The sequence below is a fragment of the Monopterus albus genome, unplaced genomic scaffold, assembly GCF_001952655.1.
Source record: "Monopterus albus unplaced genomic scaffold, M_albus_1.0 scaffold3.1, whole genome shotgun sequence".
NCBI lineage: Eukaryota > Metazoa > Chordata > Actinopteri > Synbranchiformes > Synbranchidae > Monopterus > Monopterus albus.
Window position 1 is genome coordinate 1,902,493 of NW_018127883.1, and position 15,848 is coordinate 1,918,340.

The 15,848-nt window shown below is 40.4% G+C and overlaps 1 protein-coding gene across 1 annotated transcript in view; it reads left to right on the top strand.

Annotated features, from left to right (window-relative positions):
- LOC109959636 (ankyrin-3-like) overlaps positions 1-15,848 on the top strand; it is a 79,097-nt gene that overhangs the window by 24,488 nt on the left and 38,761 nt on the right. The window contains exons 5-19 of the mRNA XM_020599162.1: positions 470-568; positions 1,732-1,917; positions 3,991-4,072; positions 4,915-5,030; positions 5,607-5,705; positions 6,199-6,396; positions 6,580-6,678; positions 6,927-7,025; positions 7,158-7,256; positions 7,364-7,561; positions 8,936-9,034; positions 12,216-12,314; positions 14,443-14,640; positions 14,894-14,992; positions 15,654-15,753. Of these exons, the coding sequence (XP_020454818.1) occupies positions 470-568; positions 1,732-1,917; positions 3,991-4,072; positions 4,915-5,030; positions 5,607-5,705; positions 6,199-6,396; positions 6,580-6,678; positions 6,927-7,025; positions 7,158-7,256; positions 7,364-7,561; positions 8,936-9,034; positions 12,216-12,314; positions 14,443-14,640; positions 14,894-14,992; positions 15,654-15,753 (1,870 nt within the window). The remainder of the gene's footprint in view (positions 1-469; positions 569-1,731; positions 1,918-3,990; positions 4,073-4,914; positions 5,031-5,606; positions 5,706-6,198; positions 6,397-6,579; positions 6,679-6,926; positions 7,026-7,157; positions 7,257-7,363; positions 7,562-8,935; positions 9,035-12,215; positions 12,315-14,442; positions 14,641-14,893; positions 14,993-15,653; positions 15,754-15,848) is intronic.

The window sequence follows — 15,848 nt, forward strand, 5'->3', positions numbered from 1 at the left end:
TGGAAAAAGCCTCACTGACACAGTCGGGCATCATACCAACTAGGTCTCTACCTCGCAAGGAACCTGCTGTCTCTGAATTTTATATTTGAGAGGAAAGATTTTGAGTAGCATCTCTTCCTCTGGTCTTATCAAATGCTGAAACAACCAACAAAGATGTAACAGCAACACAGAAGGCTTTAAAGACTTTACCTAAATGTTTTGTTTTGTCATTGATAGAATGAAGTGTCATTATTTAAGACATACTGGGACAGTTTACATAAAATTCAGTATATTTTTCTGATGCAGTTCATATGCAGACTAGAGGAAACCACCCCCAATTCTCAGCTGGTGAAAAACACACATACAACCAACTCTAAGAGACCTGGCTATAAGGAAACATTTATCTATATGTAGCAAAGGAGCAGCAAAGTTCAGTCTTAACCTGTTATATCATGTACTGTATGTGTGTTTTTGTCCACGCTGTGTGCAGAATGGCTTCACTCCTCTATACATGGCCGCCCAGGAGAATCATCTGGAGGTGGTACGGTTCCTCCTTGAGAACAGCGCCAGCCAGAGTATGGCCACTGAGGTACAGTACATGCATGTGCATTTGTTGTTGTGTGTATGCATGTGCTCAAACGTGAATGTGTGCCAGTCTACCTCTCAACAGTTGTAGTGTTTTGTGTCCATGCATTTTCTCTGCCTCAGTCATGTGGTCTCTACACCTGTTGTACTAACTACCTTCATCTCCTCTCCTCCTCTGTTTCCTCCCTTCCTCCTTTTATCATCCCGACCCCACTTATCTGCCTGTATCTGTTTCTTCATCTCTGTCTCTGTCTGTATTTTACCTCCCTGCCTCTTTTTTCTCATCCTTTCTGTATCATATTCTCACTGTCTACTCACTGTCTACTTCTCTTTTTCCTTCTGCTCTTCTGACTGTGCCCTCTTCACCTCTTCTCCCTCCTTCCCTCCCTTCCTCCCCATCTCTTCATGAGGGACTAAGCAGAGCATCACTGATTGGTAGTGTATGGTGGTGGAGGCGAAGTGACCTTGAGTGGGTCACAGATGAGGTCTGCTACGCTCACTGCCTCTTCTCCACGGCTGCTGCTGCTGTTACTGCTCTGATTTGCATTGCTCAGCACTGTGGAACCTGTACACACAATGACCAGTCACCAAACATTTGCACATACATTAGCTGATTGGGCTGATGGAATAACCAAGCCTATCTACTGGTTTATATCTATGGGCTACATAGTAGAACAGGAGAGGACTTCAGGACATGTATTCAGTACACAGAATATGTTTACACATATGCACACACAGATACTTCTGCTCACACACATATTCAGACATACAGTATGCAGAAATGCATGTAGTTATAATTCACAATGTTGCAATCAGGTTAAATTGTTTTTATTCAGAGCTCAGCTACAGTTGCCATCATAAGGAAATCTCTGATTTGTATCTGTATACAGAATGTGGTTCCCACCAGTTTAGTTTTTTGAGTGACATTTATTCATAACAAAATCAAGTTTTATCTAGTTCCCAGTCTGCAGGCACCTGCATTATGCCCTGCTTCTAAAGTTTTATGGTACTCAGAGGTTTTGCATTGTGTTCTTTGTGCCTGTGGCAAAATGATGATCCAGCCAAATGACATGTAGTCACACCTACCATCCCATCCTAGTTCCATCATGAGTAATGCACTACAGCTCTTGTCAAACATCAGTGACACCTTTCTCCTCTCAAATGCAGGATGGCTTCACCCCTTTGGCAGTGGCCCTCCAGCAGGGCCATGACCAGGTGGTCTCCCTGCTACTGGAAAACGACACAAAGGGCAAGGTTCGCCTGCCTGCTCTGCACATTGCTGCCCGCAAGGATGATACCAAGGCCGCAGCCCTGCTCCTGCAGAATGACCACAACGCAGATGTCGAATCCAAGGTGAGCGACAATGCTGACGTAGTCTGTCTCTGGTGGTGGATTTTCAGTTACTTTGTTTTTTATCTCTTTGGTTGTTTAAATGTTCCTTTTATTAGCGATGCCTTTTTATTGTCAATTTGTGTTTCTTGTTGCTTTTTTCTCTCCTTTATTCTTGGTTGAAATAGTTTTTGATGTTCTTTTAGGCTGAAAGGGGGAAAGAAGCAGAAGTACATTTTGTTTTTGTGCAAGTTGGTATATATCAAATTACATTATTCAACAGGACATTAAGTATATAATGGACATATTTACTTTGCTTAGGTCTTAAATAACAACAGTCCAGAATGTTTTGCCACAGATTAGTTTGTGCTGAGCTCTTTCTCCCTTCTCTCTGCTCCCCCATATCATGTCAGTGGGTTTCCTTTTCTCTTTTTTGCTCTCTAACTGCCCATTCTCTCCTTTCTCGGCTGACTCTGTAGATGATGGTGAATAGAACAACAGAGGTACACCTCTACTCTATACATTATGTAGTCTCTCCATTGCAGCTCATAAAAGCTCCAAACAAAATACACTTCCCCTGAATTGCCCCTGAATTGATGCAGTAGTGTTTCAGCAGCCCTTTATCACATCCCCTTTCCATTTGAACTCAGTCTCGTCTTCCTCTTTCATTGCTTCATTCATGTAGTGATATCTCTAGTCACAGACAGAGTCAGAGTAGAGCATGTTTTACTGTACTGATCCAATCAATCATGAGACTAGAGGCTTGGGTATCAAGGCTTTCCTTGATTCTAAAGGTTTCATGGTGTGCAACACGGAAACTTTGGTTCTTATTTCTGGCTAATTCTTTATGACTACTGACAAAATGTTGTCCTATGTGACCCGACACAGTCCTTCCATGAAACTGATTAGCATGATAACCAGCGTTAGCATGAAAAGTGGTTATCATTTATTAAAAAGCAGCAGTTTGTCTATAACCTGCATGGCAACCAAACCTCCATTAAGCTGTAAAGGAACCCAGCCTTCTAACAACAGACAGCTAGTGTAATTAGTTTACTATCTGACTCTTTATTGATTTATAATATTTCTAATCCTCAACCCTGCACCTAAAGCATTTTGCATGGGACCAAAGCAACAAACTATCATGACACTGCTTCTCTGGCAGCAAGAAGCCATTCTTCACACCAAAGCCAGGCGGCCACCTTCTGTGTGTGCCTGTGTTGGCTGGCATTGTCTCTAGCTTTGGCAGCCTGGCCAGTTATCTGGTATGAGTCATCCAAAAATGCCTTTGTTGGTCTGAGACTCATGTATTGTAGTACAAGCAAGCAGATTTTTAAATTAAATGATGTATTTATTTACTTATTGTTAATTTAAATTCTTGGTTACTTTTGTAATGACTGTGAAGTGTAAAATATCTTTATAAATTGCTCATTGTTGTTGTGTGTTTGGTTTGGGACAACAGATAAAGTGGATACACATGTCTGAAAAGCCTGCGTCCCACTTGATTACCAGTTATGTGACATTCGAATTTCAACGATTACAAAGTTTAACGTAAGACCCATTCACTCACTGGACAGATTGATCCCAGTGTCCTTTTGCTGCTGCGACAGCTGTGGCTCACTACGTCAGGGGTTTGGACAGGAAGTGACTCACTGAAGATGTTAACAAATGGACATTAGGTCAACTTGCAGGGCAGTTTTGCACACCAAGTTTTACTGGAATTATTTCTAAATAATTTCTGTCAAAATGAAGTTGTATATTAAACTCACTTTTACTTAAGTGTACTTCTCCCAGTGTATTACTGTTATGAGTTATGAAAGCACTTGGAATAGTGAATCTAAAACCCCTCTAAGTGTCAGCGTGCCATTGACCCATGTTCAATGTTTCAATAAAAAATACTTTTTCTGTTATTGTAAGAAAAGCCCGGTGTTAGTGTAACAGTGTATAGTAGAGTTGTCTGATGGAGTTCAATGGTATATCAACTTAGAAATCTCCAGGTCTTTACTGAATTTTAAGTTTGGTGTCTTTCACTGTTTGTAATATGATGTGTGTCCTTATTTGTTTGCATGTATGTGCTGTTCGGCTCTCTCCGGTCCTCAGAGTGGTTTCACCCCCCTCCACATCGCAGCTCACTATGGCAACATTAACGTGGCCACACTTCTGCTGATTCTGCCCTCTGCTGATTGGGAGTGGTATTAACAACACAGAAGGAAGGCAAGTGAGGGTGTTGATGTGACTCACATGTTAAGGCCTTCATAGTCACCAGATCTCAGCACCTTACAAAAGCACTTTAAGTTGGTTTATACTTTGTCACCCACTGGCATATATGCTGAGAAAATTGTCATACACAGCTTGAAATAGTGGTGGTTGGTTTCCATGACTTATTATTGAGTAGTCCCTCAATCTCTTCTGTGAAAAAGTCTTATTGTATTCCTTGCACTCCTTCATTTATAGGCTCATTGCAAAGAAATCCCATTTAATGAACATCAGCCCATTCTACAGTTTGCATTTACTACGAAACCCTCAGGGTTTCAAATTACAGTGACAACACAAATCTAAAATGTGGGAGGTGGGTAGAACTATTATTAATATTAGTGGGTGTCATTTTGCAGACTGCACATGCTGCTTCTCCCACGAGAAAAAAAACATTTAAAATCACCCACATAAAGTTTAATGAATTGTTAGACTTTCCATTTTTCCCCTTTTTGCATCTGTTGAGTCACAGCACCATCAACAAATTATGACAATAGGGACACTAATGTCAAGTACCTTATGCAATGTAAAAACTTCCAGCTGCAGAGAAAAGAATCATCCTGTCTCTTCTCTTAACTATACAGGAACTGCAAATGGCATCCCTGTCAGTTACATTGGAGCTGCTTTATACCTGTTTATATTAGAGCTAACCAACCTGAAATAAAAGCATTAGAACACAACTTGTGTTCTAATAGATCTTTTAAAGTGTTCCCTTTCATGCAAATAATAAACCACTAAATCTAATTTGACAGCTGACTCACAACACCACTTTCTTCTTTTTTATTCAGAATGACATTACACCACTTCATGTGGCAGCAAAAAGGGGCAACAGCAACATGGTCAAACTGCTGCTGGACAGAGGGGCCAAAATTGATGCAAAGACCAAGGTGAGATGGTTAAACCAGCACTACTCTGAAAGCTAAGACGTTCACAAATGAAGTAAGTGGGGCCCTAATTTTCAACACTAATTGTGTTGGATTTTATAAATAAAACAAATCAATAGCTGAAATTTACCAGGTAGATTTTTATGTCCTCCACACACATGACAAATTGGTACCAATTTGCCAGTTTGCATAGTGTCCTAATCAGAAAAATGTCCTGCTTTGGCTAGTTTCATGCAGTGTGAAGTCAGACTCTCAGCCAGACTATATTTTGTAAGATTTAGGCTTATGTGGTTTCATTCAATAATCCACTAATTATGAAACCAAACCACCCATGTCACATGTACACTATATATTCCTCACAAACTTTGGCTCACTCAGTAGAGTAACAGACTTTAAATCGTAAGGATCCAGGTTTAAATCCAGCTCAATGCATGATGCTGAGCTTGAAACTAAACTGAGTAAGCAGTAGTGTTGTAAGCCACTCTATTTGTAATTGTATAAGAAAGCTCACTGCCTTTTCTGCATTGAACCTTTTTTTTCATGACTGATCAACACACGTTTGCTGTCTATTATTTTCAGGATGGTCTGACACCTCTTCACTGTGGGGCGAGGAGTGGGCACGAGCAGGTGGTAGAAATCCTACTAGACAGAGGAGCTCCGATCCTGTCCAAGACTAAGGTATCTACTGGGACAATCAATTCAGGAAACACTGCTTTATTCAATTATAAAATAAACTGGATCACACTTCACTTTAAACAGGCTTCATGTTGTTAATAATGCTGTAATGTAGTTGTTAGCCTAAACTTTTCTAACCACTGAGCTATTTGAAATTTGTTATCCAATCAGATAGCGGGTTTGTATTTGCTGCTGTAGTGTTGTTGCATTGTCTCCATAGCATCTGTGCGGCCTCTCCAGAACAGCCTGCCTCCGATACATAGCCCTACAGTTTGATCACATAGGACAACCAGTGTAACAAAATAAACATTGTTCTAATGGCCTTGTTATAACAATGTCTCATAACTGTCTCAACAAGTTCCTTCACAGTCTTTCTGTGCACTCATGGCCATGCCCTAACTTAATGTGTTTGTCTGTCCATCTGTCTGTGTGTTTGTCTCTCTGTCTGCTTTTCTCTCCCTCTGGCTCTTTCCTTCCCTCTCTCCCCCCACTATAGAATGGCCTATCACCACTCCACATGGCCACTCAGGGGGACCACCTGAACTGTGTCCAGCTCCTGCTCCAGCACGATGTGCCAGTGGACGACGTTACCAACGACTACCTAACAGCGCTGCACGTTGCTGCCCACTGTGGTCACTACAAGGTAGCGAAGCTCATTGTGGACAAGAAGGCCAACCCAAATGCCAAGGCACTGGTAAGGCTAGAGAGTGGCTGCACTGATATGATGATTTGAAAAAGTAAAATCAGCAGTAAGAATAACTGTCACGGCTGTTGTGTGGCTTTGGGGAGTTCATCCCTTACTGGATATCAGTGGAGACTCTGCGGTGTGGGCTTTACATTGACATCTTTTGTGTCTGTCTTTTTTGTCTTTGTGCAGAATGGTTTCACTCCGCTTCACATCGCCTGCAAGAAGAACAGAGTCAAAGTGATGGAGCTGTTGCTTAAACATGGAGCTTCTATCCAGGCTGTCACTGAGGTAGTACACCAGACTGGACCCGATTTATTCTGTTGTCTGACTGCCTTTTCAGCACTTGGTCAGAAGTGGGTTCTTTAAATTATACTGACTTTTAACTATTCTGAGCTGTACTGTTACTACGTTGTGAACTGTCACTGTCTGGACTTGATGTCAGAGAGTCCAGATCCAGAGAGTGACTCTACAGCTTTGCTAAGGTTTGACAGTTATTGTAATGCTTCATAGTAATGACCATATTTGTTTACTTTCAGTCTGGTCTGACGCCCATCCATGTGGCAGCCTTCATGGGTCATGAAAATATTGTCCATGCACTTACACGCCACGGAGCATCACCCAACACCACCAACGTAGTGAGTGGATCATTTATAATTGCACTGTTTCATATTACAATGTTTTCTCAAGAGTGTATTTCTGTGCAGAGTTTAAACCCCACACTGCTGCACATGAAAATCTAGCACTGACAACCTTTTTGTGTCCTCCAGCGAGGCGAGACTGCTCTCCACATGGCAGCCAGGGCAGGCCAGGCGGATGTAGTCCGATACCTGCTCAAGAACGGAGCCAAGGTGGAGACCAAGTCCAAGGTTAGAGCGCTGAGGCTGTGACTGTTTTGGGGAGAAGCTGTGACTGTTTTGTTTTATCAAACAATGATAAAATACTGGGCCAAAAATCACTTTGTCCTTCTCCACAGGATGACCAGACAGCATTACACATCGCCAGTCGGCTGGGGAAAGTCGACATCGTCCAGCAGCTGCTGCAGTGCGGCGCCTCTGCCAACGCTGCCACAACCTCAGGCTACACCCCACTTCACCTTGCTGCCCGTGAAGGACACCAAGATGTTGCTGCCATGCTGCTGGAGAACGGAGCCTTGCTCTCTTCCTCAACCAAGGTTGGTCTGATGGAAGATTTTATATGAGTGCACAACATAAAGGAGCTAAATATTTCTTAGTTTGTTTGTTTTTTTCCACATAACATTACATACACTCAAACAGACAAACACATCTTCAGAACTCAGCATCACAATACAGTTCATCAATTTCAGTGCCATGTATGTTCACTAGGGGGCACTAGTCTCTGTTTCCAGTAGCCTCCATGGCGCTTGTTTCCTTATGTTTATTAGACAGACTTTGGTGCAGCTGCTATATTCTGTCTGCACAACAAAAGCATTCATAGTGTTATAGGCCATTCATAGGTTGGCAATAGTGATAGTGTTGGCACAGTATTTTAAGACAATTATTTAACACAGGAATTTTTTTTTGTCTATTTTGGTGGTTGTACATCTGCCTGGGTGTACAGATGAAAGTCAAAAGCTGTAAAGTAAACTTTGTGGAACAGGTTTGTCCATGTATGTGATGCATGTTTCTGGGGGCTGTCTCTGAAGGTGACCTCTGTCAATGGAGTTGATTAATGAAGGATAAACTCCGTAATGCCTCTCTCTGTTTCACCCTCTCACTCACTCCCTGTCTCTCTCTCACACACACACTCACACACACGCACACACTCACACACACGCACACACGCAGCATCTTCTGAGACATCACCTGAGACATCTGTTCAAGAAAATGATGTTGTACTGACCTGGGAACAGACAGCAGATGAGAACCATGTGATGTTTGTTTAACAACTATATAATTAAAGTATCATCATTTAGAAAATTTAAAACTAACATTTGTTTCCAGCAACCTATCTCTGTTAAATAAAATGATCATTTGCTTATAGTGTGCATAAGAAATGAGGTCATGCGTTTCAGACCGTGAAATAAGAATCTGTGGGAGCCCCACATCCCTCTGGAAAATATGACCTAATGTCTTTAAATACCTTCACATACACACAGGAAGTAAGCCAAGAATAACACATTATAAAACAGACAGTATTATATGTGGAATGTGTGAAAAATATGTGTCTTTAGCTTAGCTTTTAAGGGTATCACATGTAGTTAATTAAGTGAATGTCTGATCATTTAAAATCAAATTTAAAAATGTGTATGAACTAAATGTGCCTTGAATGGGTTGATAGGGACCATTATTTTTTTGTTATAAATCTTTTATTTTTTAAAAGCTTTTAATTAGAAGTGGTTGCTGTGCCATGATGTTATGAAGAAAGGTTTGACCTCAGCTCAGCTAAGCCTGAAATAATACCTAGAAATATTCACTTCCTGTTTGAACACCCCTCCATACTATTCCTCTCTGTCCTGTCCATGTCCACTGTCTCCACTTTCCGTTGTCTTTCATCTTGATGTTGTGTCCTGTTTTGTGTTCAACAGAAAGGGTTCAGTCCTCTCCATGTGGCAGCAAAGTATGGCAAGATGGAGGTGGCCAGTCTTCTTCTACAGAAGAGGGCTGCGCCTGATGCTGCTGGAAAGGTGAGATGTTTTTTTTTTTTTTTAAAAGAAAGACCTAGTGTACAACAAACCTTAGAGAGCGATGTTTAATCTTGACCAACATTTAATGGGGATGTCAGATGGATGGCACCTGACATAGAAATGACTCTCTATATTTGGCATGAGATGACACTTCTGCACCAGGAATATTAGGTCAGTATTCGGCATCATCATCACTGCAAGCAAACAGTAGCAAGGAAGGTCAGGATCAGAGCAATAGATTTAAAGGTTAAAAATTCCTGTCATCATAAATGTGAAGCACCAAGAAAAGTATTACAAATAGCCAATAATATTGTTAGCACTTGAACAAGATAACTTTATATAACAAAGAACAAAACATACAGAAAAACGTTTCCCTGTATCCTGAAGGGTTGTGAAGAGTTTTAATTTCAGATTAGACAGCTAACTTTTCTGGTGTGATGTTTAAAAATCAGAAAGTCATTCAGATACTCTTTCTGGTGCCTGCCTTTATCCAACCTGCCTCTAAGAGTAAAACAGAACCTTGTTGGAGTTGTATTTTCTAGGCTACAGCTGGGCACAGATGTGGTGGGGGTAGTTGTATGGAGAAATGACAGGTTTGGGACTGATCCCAGAATGACACAACCAACAGATGCTTGTCGTTGTTGCAAAAATCCTTCTGGGCAGATTGGCTTTTATTCCCCTGATGGCATGTATTCATTTCACCTCCACATGCACCTTTGTAAAAATGCATTTGTATGCACACACACACTGTTACACTTACCACAAAACTACTGGCAGTGATTACAGCATGTTGCATGTATGTCTGTGCCACCATCTGACAGCATTTCACATAATGGTGGTCAGGTATGATAATCACGCTTCCACATTGCTTGGTGGTGTCATGTTAAAATCAGTCCCGTTATAATACTGGGTCTAAACACAAGGCGATTTCAGCCATTTATTGCAGTGGCATTACATTAATCTTCTTTAGGGGTGGTCTCTGTACATTCTGAACAAAACATTTTGAAACGGCTAATAAGAATTACCAGAATGTAATTTAGACACATTTTGGGTCATTTCAAGTGTTTGTTGAATAACCTGAGACATTCCAGTGGCTCTGTGAGAATCCCTGTGACTCTGTCTTTGTTTACTGAGTGTGATATAAGTTGTGTTTTGTGCGCATGAAATTCTTGGTTGTAGCTCAGAAGCATAACTCTGACTTCTGTTTACACTGAGAAAAAGAAATACAGAAAGAGATAAAGCAGAAATGACATTCAAAGGCCAACTGCTCTTAAAAATGAGTCACTTCATTTTGATGGTTGACCTTTACTCTGCAGAGGATATTTGTGCAGGTTGTTACTGTTTTTATATTTATCTGCTCAAGGGGGAAGGTTTCTCTGTGCTCACCGTAAAACTGAGTGTAAGACTAACTATGACCTTGATTTTGTCAGAGCCCCTAAAATAGAAGAGTTGTGACACTGAGGGGTCAAAAACTGACATGACACATGTAGCTACAAACAGCAGATTCAGGTTCATTGTTTTCTGTAGGGAACAGCAGGATTTATCAGCAAATTACTACTTACAATAACTAATTCTGAGTTCTATTTTTGTACATAGCTCAGCTAATTTAGCTACCTAGCTAAGTACCTAATCTATTATAGTGACAATATTTGAGAGAGACAGTCAAAAAAAGTTCTAAAACACGTCGACACATGTCGCAAACTTGGGCAGCTGTGGCTCAGAATTTAGAGTGGTCGATTCCTAACTGGAAGATCGGTGGTTTGATTCCTGTTCTCCCCAGTCCATATATCAAAATGTCCTTGAGCAAGACACTGAGCTCCAAGTCGTTCCTGATGGGCAGGTCAGTGCCACCACTGGTGTGTGTGTGAGTTGGCGCAGCAGATGGTTGGTTCTGTCAACAACTTCCTTGTGTGTGTAACATACTTGGCCAATAAAAGTGATTAAAGTTTAAAAAATGTCACAAGTATAATTATTGATATTAATTTAAACTTCATACTTTAGAAGATAGCAGCCAAGTCAATGTTCTGCTCCAAACGTTTGGAACTATTCAGTGTTCCCATGATCTGCCGTTACTGTAAAAGTCCTCATAGAGTCAGTGAAGGTGTTCTCACTCTCCTTCTTAATCTGCTCTGGATTTTGTGTCACAACTAGTATGGAAATCAAGTGTGATGTCACAAAACTCATTTTTGTTAGTTTTTTATGTCTTAAATTATGTCTGGAGGGGATCTTTAAACCATCTTAATAACAAAAACATCCTGTTGGTTCTGCTGCTGATAGCATTTTAATACTACTACTTTAAAAAAAAAAAAAACATTGTCACATTGCTGTCCAGTTAAAATTATGGATCTCCAGTTTTGGTGCTTTTGAAATTTTTCAGATAAAATAAAAAATGAAAGGGGAACACCACTGATTTTATATCTCAACGTATCAGAGGTCATTTTGGGTAATGTAGGTACCAGATTTTGACGGGAAGGATAATGTGTAGAATGAAGAAAATCTGAAGAAAGCTGGAGATTGATTTCACAGGACAGTGAGGACATGCTTATGTTTTTTTTTTTGTTGTTGTTAATGTTAACGTCCTCTTGCCTAGTTCCTTCTTTTAGACTCCAGCATGAAGTCAGTGCTCTAAACCAGGGGTTTTCAACTCATTGTGACCTGGGGGCCACTGTTCTGTCTAAGAAGCAACCTGAGAACTACTGCTGTGGGGTTGATAGACCAAACTGACACTATTTTAATCCTGAAAGTTACATCGACTTTTCAAAATTTTATATATTTGCATGAATTTGATTACTCACAAACAATAATTAGGCTACTTGTTTAATTACACACATGGAAATGTGTTTACCAAATAAAAATTTTAAAAAATTGTGTTGCCCATAGTGAAACTATATTATTGAACACATGGTCAGGGACCATGTGGCCTTTGCTGACCACGGCCCACTGGTTGAAAACCCCCGCTCTAAACTGTGTCCTGTACTAACTATCTTTCATCAGCTCGATGTACATCTTCCTTCATGTTTTTACAGTCTTTGGGTTTGGTTCTCTCATTTTACCTATCAGTGTGTTTGTGCTTCTGTAGGTTCAGTGATCTTCTAACTTGTGTTGTGTTGCATGACTGTGTGTGTGTATGTGTGTGTGTGGGGGGGGTGGATTTCTTCGTTTGTGTGTGCTGGTGATTTAGAGTGGGCTAACTCCACTGCATGTAGCTGCTCACTACGATAATCAGAGAGTGGCACTGCTGCTGCTGGATCAGGGCGCTTCCCCACATGCAGCCGCCAAGGTATCAACACAAACACACATAAACACACATATTAATGAATTCACTTGGATTATGCTCTCAGTACCATCTCAGACCATTAATAGCGTTTTTTATGTAATGTACATCTTTACATATGAAAGTCTAGTACACATCTGTTTTCTCCCATTCCATATTGTCGAGACTTTGATGTTATGAATGAACATGCGTCTTTTTCTTTGAAATCACTCAACTAGCCAGAATTGAATTCACACTGTCAGTGTATTGGACTTGGTGGCTTACAGAATGCTATCATGTTTCATATTTCTTATAAAACAAAACTGGAGAGCAAATGGGAATGGACTGGTGATGGGTTAAACGAAAAAAAAAACTTTAATTGTTGCTCTTGTTGAAATCTCTGTCAATCAAATACATATGGTCACTTACAAGTCAAGTTACAGTTTGTCTCCTGCTAGACTTTGGTAATCTGTCAAAACCACAGAACCACTATAGATGGCAGAACTGTCATCCACACATATGGCAGGAAATGCCTGTTTTTGGCTGCCAGCTCACATTCTAGACAAACATCTGGCAAGAGCAGGCCAAAGCTTATAAGGCTAATTTGTTTTAGCATGTAGTCATCCCTTTGTATCATGGGATTTGTGTCTATTTATTCCTTTAATTTTTTCTTTATTTGGAAAGGAATCCATCTGTGTATACTAGAGGAGTTGTGTAGAAGCACTTGCACATACAAATGGGAGCAGTGAATAATCACAGACAACATAATGCTTGCATCATATACTGTTACTATTCAGACAGGAGGATGTGAAATTGCCATTTTGACTCCTTAAATAAATCTCACCATAAAGAAACCAAGAAATGAAATCAGATTTCATTAAAAGGAGGAGAACAATTTGGAAATAATGTGTGACTTCAGTATTTTTTAGACCTAAATTTCACTAAACACAGTAACTGGAAACACCAAGACCCAAGAAATAGAAGTGACTCTTATCTTTTCCACACTGACGCCATCCTTTTACTCACTCTCATTTAAACTGAAATCACCCCGCCCCTGTGCAGATCTCAGGGCTGTCCAGGAAGTTGAATAAAGCCCAGGCGCAGCTTGCACTACTATGGGAGTTCCTAACAGGGAACTGTATCTAAAGGCTGTTTTTAGTTCACTGCTGTCTCACAGATCCTTTCCTTGGTGACCAAAATGACAAATGTCAGAATGGTGACTTCTCTCCTTTTCAGCTGATCCCCTGTCCGTTCTCGCTGTCTACTGCTTTTTTACTGCTGTGTGTGTACTCAGCCATGTGAGGGGATCCTTTTGGCTGAGGTGTCAGATGTTCATTCACAAGCTCTGTGAGGAGGGCCAGTGATGAACATGTTATTATCCTTGACCATGTTAATAAAGTGTAATTTTTACTTTTTTATACTTTGAATTTTAAGCAGTATTTATTGCAGGGTGGCCACAATATTTTGAACACCCTAGTCTAATGATCAACTGTAAATCAGTAGTCCATTATTTTTACGTTACTTATTTCATTGTTATTAATTATACATGGTATCTAATCTACAAACTGATAGCGACTGACTGATAGTTGCTGTCATGACTAAATGGATTATAAATTGTGATGCAACATGTTTAATGTGGACATTTTTAGTCACATCTCTTTCATGACTTCTTTCTGCTCTGTAAATTCCTGTTATATACTGACATTGCCACATTTTAGCCCAACAGTTTATTATTCTGAATTACTCATGTGGTTTCAGTAATGCAGAAGTGTATCTATTTAACTATGGAACCTTTTTAGTTTTTTTTTTTGGCACAAGTTTTACTTGCCATTTTGAGGTTTGGGTTCCTCCAGCCTACAGCGATGAGTGCATCATTTTCTGTCTGTTATATCAGATTTACTGGCTATAATAAAAATGACAGCCTGGTCTAACTAGACTGTTCCTTCTACAGCTTTGTACAGTATGTAATGTATGATATGAATTCCATTTTGATTTAGAATGGAATGAAAAACATTATAGAAGAAGACACTTAATGTAAACCTTCCCTGAGCATAACCAGCAAGCCACAGTAGAACAATCTATTACACTCACTATCAAATACAAAGAAGAGCGAAACCCAACCTCTTAATTCCTGGATTTCTTTTGCCTTCCTCAGAATGGCTACACGCCACTTCACATTGCTGCCAAAAAGAACCAAATGGACATTGGGACCACGCTGCTGGAGTACGGCGCAGACACCAACGCAGTGACGCGGCAAGGCATCAGCCCCATTCACCTGGCAGCGCAGGAGGGCAGTGTGGATCTGGTGTCACTGCTGCTGGCCAAGAACGCTAACGTCAACATGTGCAACAAGGTGAAATCAGCTGCGTAGATGTTCACACAGCTGTAGACCAGCTTTACTCATGCACTTAATGAACACTTCTCATACTAAGTTTTACCTGGTCACTCTCAACAAGTAGAAAAATCAAAGGTCTTTTGAGGATTTTCAAGCTGATTTCCAGCATCTTGCTTCTTATGAGAAATAACGTATTTCAGTCTTGTGATCTGCTCCCACCATAACAAATTTAAGGGTGTCTTTACATGTTTGTGTGTGTCCTTTAATATAGAGCGGACTTACACCACTCCACTTAGCAGCTCAGGAGGACAAGGTCAATGTTGCAGAAGTCCTTCTCAACCATGAGGCTGATGTCAACACACAAACCAGGGTAAAGCTTTCTCTGATAGTGTACACACACACTGTAACGGAGATAAGAGTCTTTAAGTGTCTTCTTACAGTTGGGGTTTGATGCATAACCTTTTATTTAATTGCATCGACTTTGCTTTGTGTTTTTTCTGTGTAGTCTCTGTGTATTTAAGGCTTTGGAAGAATACACACACACACACACTCTGGAGAATCCGCTTTTGGATTTGTCCACAGTGATCTCAGGTGCTACATAAATAAAGGATTGATACCTGAGTAGAAGGTGTTCATGTCTTTATGGATATACCACAAACTGGAGCAGGCACACACATGCACATGAGCACACACAAGCTCTAATGTTCAGTCAAAATCAGTCACTTGCTTCCATTCATTTTTCTCACAACAGGCTGCTCACATTCACTTAGACAAACCTTTATGTACTCTACACATTACTCCACAGGGACATGAAATATGTTGCACTTTTGATGTTATATTTACATTTGGAAAAGAAGTAGAGGCACAGTAATTGTATAATTTTTACCAAATGCACTTAGCCAAAATAACAGCCAGCTTTTCAGAAACTGTGATGCAAATGTGATGACAGGAGGAGGCCACCAGTCAAGATATGTAACTATCTTTTCCTCCTTGTTTTGTGTCTCTTCCTCCATTGAATTTAATCCATGCAGATGGGTTACACACCGCTGCATGTGGCTTGCCATTATGGCAATGCAAAGATGACAACCTTCCTGCTGCAGAACCATGCCAGAGTCAATGGTAAAACTAAGGTAGACAAGCACACTCCCTCTCTCAACTACATACTCACATTTTATTACTGTTTTTGTAGTTCCACTATAATATTTTCATTTATATGTTGATTTTCT